Here is a 9,361-nt window from a genome sequence, read left to right on the forward strand (position 1 = left end):
GAGGGATCGATCAGGCCTTCGCACCACGCCTCCACTTTTCCCATTAAGTCTCCCATGGCTTGATTTGCTGGGCCATGCGGCGGGGGCCCCGACACGGCTCCCCCAGGCCTCCCTACACCCAGATCAAGGTGCCCAGCACCAGCTGGGTGCTGCAAGCTGCAGCGAGAGTTGGGGACAGAGCAAGGGGGGAGAGCTGAGCCACCCCAGGGCTGCGCCGCGCTCCTCCCCACAGGGGCAAAGGGGTGCCAGCGCCCCCCACAGCACAGCATCCCCTGCTGGGCCCCCCTGGTGCTGCACTGGAATCAGCACCGGCCCCCGGCAGCCCCCGCTGCTCCCGGGGTGCCTCTCCCCGCACCCCGCACGGGCCAGGCAGCGCAGAGCCCATAACTCAGCCCCTTCCCGCGGATCCCTGGAGCGGTCGCGGCAGCGTGGCCGCGGCTGCAAGGCTGGAGTCCATAAATCCCGGCCGGCTCAGTCGATAAAGAGCGTTAATTCCGACAATTTTACGGGGAAGATGGATTCGAGGCAGGTGAGGGGCGCGGGGAGGGGGGCTGGGCACAGCGGGGGCAGGAGCCTGAGTTATGCAGCACCGGCAACTGCGGAGAGCTGGGGATGGTGCGGCCGGCCCCGGAGGGCTCCATACGGCGCATCCAGCTGGGGATCCCGTGCCCTCTGCCACCCTCGGCCCTGGAGGCGACGGAGCCCTGGGCTCCAGGCAGGATCGGGCCCGGGGAGATGCCAGAGGACGCACAAAACGCACGTGCCGAGCTCTGGCGCCGTCCCGCCCTTCCCGCGGCGCCGCGTGCGGCAGAGCAGGGCCGCAGGCTCAGCAGCTGATGCTGCGTCTGCCCGGGGCAGGGGCAGGGGCAGGGGCAGGGGCACGGGCAGGGCACCCGCCAGGGCCCCCTGCTCTGCAGAGGCGGCCGCCTGATGGAGCCCCAGGCCCCTGCCCACACAGCCAGGGGTGCTTTCCCCCCACCGGAGCCAGGCTGGTGTGGGCAGGCCAGCCCGGAGGAGCCAGCCTGGGCGCCCGGTCGCCTCCCGCCACAGAGACGGCACAGGCCGGCACGGCCCCCTCCGTGCAGACACTTCCTGACCCTTGATTGCTTACGGGAATGGTGCTGCGCTAATGCAGCCCTCGCCGCGGCCGGCTCCCTGCTCCACACCTGGGAGCTGCCGTTCTGGCAAGGGCTGGGCGGGCGGCGCCCGGGGACACGCTTGCTGCTCCCCGCACGTTGATCCCGGCCGCGGCACAGGTGGCAGAGCAGCGTGCGCCCCGCCAGGCCCCTGGCACCTCCGTGCCGGGAGAAGGCCTGGGCCCCACCAAGCGCAGAGGCAGCTGCGGCCTGGCTGACGGACACCCCGGTGCCTGCTGCACCCCGGGGTGAGGACCCGGCGTCCTGCGCGCCTCCTTGTGCCCCTGCCCGCACAGGCCTTTGCTCACACAGCAGCTGCCCCCTGTCGGCACTGCCCCCGTGCCCCCCCCAGATGCGGGACAGCCCCGTGCAATTGCCTCGCCCAGCTCCCTGCACGGCACCGCCGGAGAATCGCCCCCTCCTGCATCTCCCGGACCCGCTGGGACGGGGGGAGCTGGCACTGAGCTCTGGGAGCAACGCCCAGGCTCGAGTGATGGAGAACCCGCCAGGCCCTTAAGTAAATTGTTCCGATGGTTAATTACCCTCCTCGTTAAAAAATGGGCACCTTCCTCCCGGTCTAAATCTGTCTGGCTCGGGCTGCCGGCCGCCACAGCTCGTTCCGCTTCTCTCTGCAGACGAAGGGGCCGTCTGCTATCAGAAATCTCCTCGCCGCACCCGGCGCCATCAATCTCCCTGGCCAGCAGCGACCCGCGGCGCATGAGGATTTGGCAACGCTGCCAATTTTCTTGTCCGGCCCGTTAATTAACAACAGCTCCATCACGCCCAGAGCCCCCGCATCCCCCTGCAAGCACTGCCTCCCGCGCGAGGGGCTGGAAAACCTGGAGACCCAGAGTGAATTTTTCTTTCTGTGGGGCAGGATTTTCCTCCTCGTGGCCGGTCCCCGGAGCCCCCCAGCACACGCTGCCCTGGCACTGACCCCGGGGCGGATGATGCCACGTGCACCCGGGCTGCACCCCACGCTCCAGCACAGCCACGGCCGCCACGCGGGCTCTGCGTTCCCCCGCCCCGGGGGCAGCCGAGGGGCAGCCAAGTGCAGGCGCTCCTCTTAGTGGGGCTGGGCAAAGCAACAGATGCAAACTCAGCTGTCAAACTCTTCCTCTCCCCGGGCGGCATTGCCCACATCAGGCTCCCCGCACTCTGCCCTGCCTTGCCCGTGCACCCGTGGCAGCAGCTGCCAGCTCTCAGACTGCTCGCGCTGCCCCCCCACCCCCCTGCAACCCCGAACCCAGTCACACGGGCTTCCCCCATGCCCCACGCTAGAGCCAGCCCGCGATGCCCGTGGACCCCCTGCTGCGCCAGCTCCCCCCACGCTCCCATCCCTCTCATCCCAGCTGCGGTCTCGTCCCACGGGGCCGGGGACCGCCTTTGCGCTCTGTGTCCGTACAGCACCGAGCGCAGCGGGTCTGAGCTGGGGCTCTGCTGGGAATGTGAACCAGAAGCTGGGATGGGGCCCCGGGACAAGCAGCTGAACCCCGGGGCAGTCGCATGCACAGCTGGTGCCTCCTCGCTCCTGGCTGCAGCCGTGCAGGCACCTGGGCACCGGGCTCCAGGTCCAGCCGGGCAGGCTCCCGTCCGGCTCCTGCCTTGTCCTCGCACCCATTTCTGCACATCGCAAAGCAGAGCAAAGCGTCTCCCAGCCTGGCCCCATGGTACCACACAGGGCCAAGCTGTGGCCGTGGGACGGGAAGACCAGGGGGCATCAGCTACCCTCCCCCAGCCCTCACCCACACGCAAAGGGCGTGGTCCCGGGATATGTAAGGAGACGCAGCTGTCATATACACGTGCCCTGGCACATGCCTGCACACGCACAGGGCCAGGTGCACGGTGCTGTTTCACCACACCCAGGTCTGGCTCTTCCCTCACAGTCATATAACGCTGGAGCCGTGGGGCCAGCAGGGACCTGCAGAGGTTACATCACATCCACCCCTGGCCTGGGGCAGGATCCGGCCTGTCCAAACCCACCCAGACAAACCCTGTGTCCGACCTCGGAGCCGCACAACACACTTCCCCCGACACAGCCCCAGGCATCGCCCCCGCTCTGGGATGCAGGGGGGCCGCGGCTGCCAACATCCTGCTGCTGCCGGGGGGTCACGGGCGCTGCAGAGCCCAGGACAGGCCAAGCCCCCGCTGCAGAGGAAGGGGAAACCCCCCAGTGCAACCAGTCTGAGCAGGGGGGACATCCCTTCCCGCCCCAGCGCAGCGTGGGGCTGGGCCCGAGCGCGGGGGCGAGACCCTCCCGGGTCGGTGCCAGCAGCAGCGTTGGCCCAGCCCAGGCTGCAGCACCGCCAGCGCCTCGGGGGGGAGGATTAAACCCCCCCGACACATGGAGCAGAAGGTGGGGGGACGACGGGGGCCGGGGCAACAAACAGCCCAGGAGCCCGGGAAACTTCCAGAGCACAGCGAGGCGTCCCCGCACCTTCCGGACACGCTCAGCACAGACACAAGCAGCCCGCGCGTAGCAAAGCCGTGTCTGCGTACCGCCAGCATCACCACGCACCGTGCAAGTCGCGCTGGCGTGAACGGCCTCTGCCCCGTGACAGACGGCTGCTGTGCTGGCCACAGCCCCCGGGACCTGCAGCACTGTGCGTGCCACGTGCCCCACGCCAGGCTCTGGAGCCCCATCCCCATGCCTGCCTTTGCACTGAGCTGCGCCCGAGGCGGCTCCAGCACCAGGCCCCTCGGCGCCGATGCCCCGGCCGGGGCGCGCTCAGCCAGGGACAGACCTTCCTCCTGGCAATCCTAGCCCCGCTCGTTACCTCGGGGCCGGCCGGGCCGGGCCGGTCTGGACCACGCCGGCTCTGCTCTATTGATTTAGCAGTTAATCACGAATCCCCGGGTTCGCAGCGCAAGCCGAGTGCTCCCCCGACGCTGGCAGGGAACCGGCAGCTAATTGCCGTAAATTCAGCTGGGCGCTTACGGGAAGGTACGCTAACGAGCCGCCCCGATGAAGCGGCTGCCGCTTCGAGGAAGCTTCTCGCCGCGTTTTCAATGGAGCCGGTGCGTTTTGGCCTCGTGCTTTACAACTCCCCCGCGTTTCACGAGGGCACCGCGGTGGTTTACGGTGCTTGAGCACCTCTCAAAGCGCACGATTTACGTTCTATAAAACAAACACGCTTCCCCTCCCTTCACCCTCCGTGGCCCGCGGCTGGCGGGCACCAGCCTGGGCACGGTCATGGCCCAGGCGTCTCCCCCCAAGGATGACACGGGACGAATCGGAGCATCACAGAGGAGCGGGGCTGGAAGGGCCCTGCGGAGGACCAGCCCTGCCCAAACCACCATCGATGCAAACCCACCATCTAAACTCTGCGACCGCCGGCTTCCCCCGGGTCAGCCACTCCCCGCGAGCGCACGGGCCCTACCTCCTCCAGCAGCCGCGGGTCCAGGCAGTCGCCGTCGTCGTTGAACAGGGCGTCCCAGCTCTCAGCCGCGGCGCTGCCATTGCTCGGGGCCCCGGGGCCGTCTCCCTCCTGGCAGGATGACGCTGACCCCCCGTCCGAGCCTGGCCGACTCGACGTGCTGGCATCTTGCTCCACAGCCGAGCTGCCCCCCAGGAGCGGCTCCGCGCTGTCCGAGGGGCAGCACGGCGCTGCCGGAGACTGAGCGAGCTCGCTGCATGTGTGAGGGGACCCCTGGACCGCGCCTGCCACTGCACAGCCAGAGACCCCCTCGGCGCGTCCGCTGGCCCCGCTGCTGGCCTCGAACTCGCCCCCCAGAGAGACCCCGATGCCCGAGCCGGCCCAGACAGACGTGGTGTCTGCTCCCTCCCCGCCAAGCTCACCCGGGCCTCCACCCGCCTGGCCCAGCACACCGGCAGCGTGCCCAGCTGCACAGGGGGGCACCTGACCTGCACGCTCACCTACAAGCTCTGCCGGGCCCCCCACATGCTCCGCCACGCTCCCTGCATGCAAGCCTGCAAACTCTGCTGCAAGCCTGGCGAGCTCCCTTCCCTGACAGGGGATGCCTTCCCCTGCAAGCTCAGATGCACTCCCTGCGCTCTCCTCTAGACGCTCAGGCAGGCTGCCCACGGTCTCCTCACTCAGGCCCAGGTCTTGTCCCGAGATGGCAGACATGCCACCTGTGCGCTCCCCTACGAGCTCAAGTGCACCACACATGCTCTGCTCTGCTGGAGCCAGGACGCTCTCTCCTGCAAGCTCAGATGTGCTCCCTGCGTTGTCCCCAGGGAGTTCACTAGTGCAATCTAGGCCCTGCGCTCCATGACTGGGGACACCCTCCCCCGCAAGCTCGGACGCGCTCCCCACGCTCTCCTCTAGCAGCTCGGATAGGCTGCCCACGCTCTCCCCCCTCAGATCCAGGTCCTTCCCTGAGACTGCAGACGCGCTCCCCGCATACTCCCCTACAAACTCAAGTGCACCACACACGCTCTGCTCTGCTGGAGCCGGGACGCTCTCCCTTGCAAGCTTGGATGCGCTACGCACATCCCTCTCGGCGAGCTCAGGGGGGCTTTCCCTGTTCACCTCTGTTGGCTCTGGGACACTCCCTGCCGAGCACTCACATGAGCTACCCGTGCTCGCAGCCGGGGCGCTGTCCCCTGTGACATGACACACGCTCGCCGTGAGCTCACGCGCCTTCTCCTCACTCCCTGCTGCAGCCTCCGGCACGCTCCCCGCCTCCCTGCCTGCCGGCAGTGCCGCAAAGCCCGGGCCCTGCTCCGCCTGACGCGGGATGCTCGCGCCTGCCCGCTCTGCTCCGCCGCCCGCCGTGCCATTCGCAGGCTCGGAGGAAGAGCCCGGCGCTGCCGAGCAGGCCGCCAGAGCACTCTCTGCGGGATGAGACGGGGCAATGCCAGCCCGTGGCTCCTGGAAGCCGGGGGTCCCACGGCTCCTGTCCCCACTGTCCCCTGTCCCCGCAGCAGCCTGCTCCCGCGGGCAGCGAGACAGGGACGGGTCCTCCTGCTGCTGCCTGGGAACTGGAGGGCACCGGCCACGAGCTCCTCGGCTGCCTGATGCCACGTCCCCACGGGCCGGCCCCTTCCTCGCCTTCCCGTCTGGTCTCCGGCTGTCTCCAGCCAGGTGCTCACGGGCACTGGGGCTCTGCCTCTTGCTGCGGCCACTGGAGAGCTCCTTCGGTGGCCGGCACGGTCTCTCCTCCTCCCTCTGGTGCCCCGCGGGCAGCGCAGTGCCGGCGCCAGCTGCCCGCTCCCGGCGTGCTTTGGGTACGTACAGGGCCATGTCGGGCTTGCGGGGTCGAGCCCGGGTCCTCTCCCCCTCCTGCTGCATGGCCGCCTCCACCTGCAAGGGAGAGAAGGAGGCCGATCACTAGCACGGCAGGCACCGCATTGCGGGGCAGCCCCGGGGTCACACTGGGCAGGTGCGCAGGGGGCACAACAGGCATTGCCCAAATGACAGCATGGACAGACGCCAGTCCCCAGCCTCGCCCCTGTGCGCTGCCCCCTTCCCACTGCTCACCCTGCCCCAGCCTGCGCAGCCCCTGGGAAGCCGGCACAGGGCAGGGAGGGCGCCCAGGTCCTGGCTGTGGCCCCGTGCCCGTGGCTCTCAACCTCCCCAGGCCCGCGGCACCCTCGAGAGACCAGAGGCCCCCTCGGACAATGCCAGCTCTTTGTCTTCTCTCATTTTTGGACTGCAGAAAACAAATACAGCAATTTTCCCACGGCAAAGACCGGATGGGCACAGCAGGGCAAGGAGCTTTTAACATGACGAATCCCTGCCTCAGTCTCCGGGTTTATCCGATCTCAATCGCAGCAGCTGAGGAAGAAAACTTGGGCTCACAGAAGCTTGTGCTCTCTCCACCTTATTCAGTGAGTCTCTAAAGGGGTCGCATCCAGCCTGACTTATCCGTGAGTCATGTCTGCCCCCCCAACAGGACTTGCATGGCCGGTGCCCCATGGGACCCGGGACGCCACAGCTCCTGGTTGAGAAGCTGCGCTGCGCTCCTGCAGACAGGGGCTGCGTGGATGTGCATGCGTATATGCATGCATGTGCACACGGCCTGCCAAGCCAGGGCCTCCTGAACCTCTTTGTCCCCCACAGAGGGACGAGTACCGGCCTGGCTCTGGGAGACACCCTGCTGCACGGGGCAGCAGCTTGCAGCACCGTGGCACGGGCTCAGCTCACCCATCCCAGCAGCAACGGGGAAGATGTTGCCCCAGGGCCCTGGCGGTGCTCCCGCAAGCACAGCAAGGCCCTGCACGCTGGCACCCACCGGCCACGATGCTCTGTGGCACCCAGCACAAGGCGGCACCATTTGCTCGCTCGCTGCCGGGCCCAAGCCCCACAGGCTGATGGAGACGGATGGTCGGGGGGTCCGTCCGGCGGCGGGGAGCGGGGGAAAGGCGTGGCCGCATGATGAATAGCTGCCCGCTGCGTCCGGGGGCATCCATCACGGCTGCTGTCAGGTAAATCACTGGAAAAACACCTCTTCAGTAATTAATGCGCAGTGACGGATGGACGGCCCCCGGGGCCATTCATCTGGAACATCAGGGCCGGCCGAGATTATGAATGTCAGGATGCATAAGCTGCCGGCGGATCGATCGGGCCAGGAACACGGCCAAGGCTCTCATTTCCGAGGCACCTCCGGCACATTAGGCTCCTTGCCCCTCCCCGCGCTGCGCTGCAAACAGACCTGCCAGGGCCACGGGCAGGATCAGGACCAAGCCCCGCAGCAGAGACCCCCAGGCCGGGCAAGGGGTGTCCGCGAGCCCCGTGCTGCCCCTTCTCCCTGTGCCGGGCCGGGCCAGGAAGGCGCGGGCCACGGGCCGTGCCCCAGGCTGCTCTCTGCGGTTGCAGCTCAGCCGCGGGCGCGAGGCTCGGTCAGAAAGTGTCTGGGCTCTGGGGCCGCCTGCTCCGCTACATCTCGCTCCGCACGGCTGATGGATGGATGGACGGGCGGAGGGACGGCTGCCGGCGAGCGTGGCACTCGCGCCTCTGGAGCCGCCGCGTGATGGATGGGTCTCTCTCGGCTACCTCCGAAGCACCCGCCGGCAGCAAGGCCGGCAAGAGCCAGCGGCTGCTGGGCATAGAAACCTCAGGCCTGCCTCCCTCCCTCGCAGGCCTGGGACCCCCCAGCACAGGCACCTGAACGATGCTGGCAGCCCGGCCTGTCCTGCCCAACGAGGCAGAGCCGAGCCCTGGCCCTGCCCTCTTGGCTCCCCCAGGCAGGGAGCTCAGCCCCACCACACTGGGGGACACACCGGTGCACGCTCAGGAGGGCACGCGTGACACGTGTCATCCGTGGAGAAGGCACCAGAGCCTTTAAGTGCTGGCAACCCGCTTCCCTGAAGCTGGGCGAGCAGGGCTTAGCAGGAATCGCTTCCCGGTCAGGTTCGGAGGCTGCTGGTCAGCCCGGGTGCTGCGTGCACGAGGGGTCACGGAGAAGCCACCAGCCACGCGGGCAACCTGGGGGGCGCTCAGGACCCAACAGACAAGGCTCAGGTTCAGGGTGGAAGGTGCCAGCTCCCGCACGGGGCCTGGCAAGCACCGTGACCCGGCCCCTCTTAGCCGGAGCCATGCACACGCCTGGCCTGCACGGGCGCGAGACGACCCCAGCCCCGGAGCCACGAGGGTCAGAGCATCCCAGAGCCGTGAGGCAGGCGGGGAGCTGAGGGGTCACACCCAGTCCCAGCCTGGCCTGAGGCAGGATCAGCCCAGGCAGACGGGTCCGAGAGGGCTCGTCCTGGAGGGGTCCAGCCACGGGAACCCACGCTGCCCCACGCCTCGGCTACAGCAGCCGCGTGGGCAGGCCCCGAGCGTCAGCCAGGGGCTGCGGGCAGGGAGCCGGCGGGTCCTGCCTGCCGGCGGTGCCCCGGGCACTGTCCAAGGGGCAGAGCCAGGGAGCTGCAGCCCCGGGGAGTGCCGCAGCCCGCAGCAGGGACCACGCTCCCTGCCCAGGGCACGGGGCCGAGGCGGCCGCCCGGAGCCAGGCAGCTGCCTGCGCCAACCCGATCGCCTCCAAGGAGAGGAGCCTTTGGGCGCGGAGTTACAGCCTGCTCCAACACGCGCGTTCACCCGGCCGCACCCTCGAGCTAGCTGGTGCCGCGCCGGCGCTGCCTCACCAGGCACCCACCGCCCCACCAGCGTCCCCCGCTGCCCCGGGCTGGAGCCTCAGCACGGACACCCCGCTCGGGCAGCCACCCATCTCAAGGGCAGGGGCTGGCGGGACGGCGCCCGCTGGTGCAGGGAGAGACGCTTGAGTAGCTGGAACAGAGGCTTCCCGGGGGGCAGCGGGGG

The 9,361-nt window shown here is 68.7% G+C and overlaps 1 protein-coding gene across 1 annotated transcript in view; it reads right to left on the minus strand.

Annotated features, from left to right (window-relative positions):
- R3HCC1L (R3H domain and coiled-coil containing 1 like) overlaps positions 1-6,517 on the minus strand; it is a 14,204-nt gene extending 7,687 nt beyond the window's left edge. The window contains exon 1 of the mRNA XM_019502683.1: positions 4,517-6,517. Coding sequence (XP_019358228.1) covers positions 4,517-6,394 — 1,878 coding nt within the window. The 5' untranslated portion in view covers positions 6,395-6,517. The remainder of the gene's footprint in view (positions 1-4,516) is intronic.
- Positions 6,518-9,361: the final 2,844 nt, after the last annotated feature.

The sequence above is a fragment of the Gavialis gangeticus genome, unplaced genomic scaffold, assembly GCF_001723915.1.
Source record: "Gavialis gangeticus isolate Ggan-Ray unplaced genomic scaffold, GavGan_comp1, whole genome shotgun sequence".
Classification (NCBI taxonomy): Eukaryota; Metazoa; Chordata; order Crocodylia; family Gavialidae; genus Gavialis; species Gavialis gangeticus.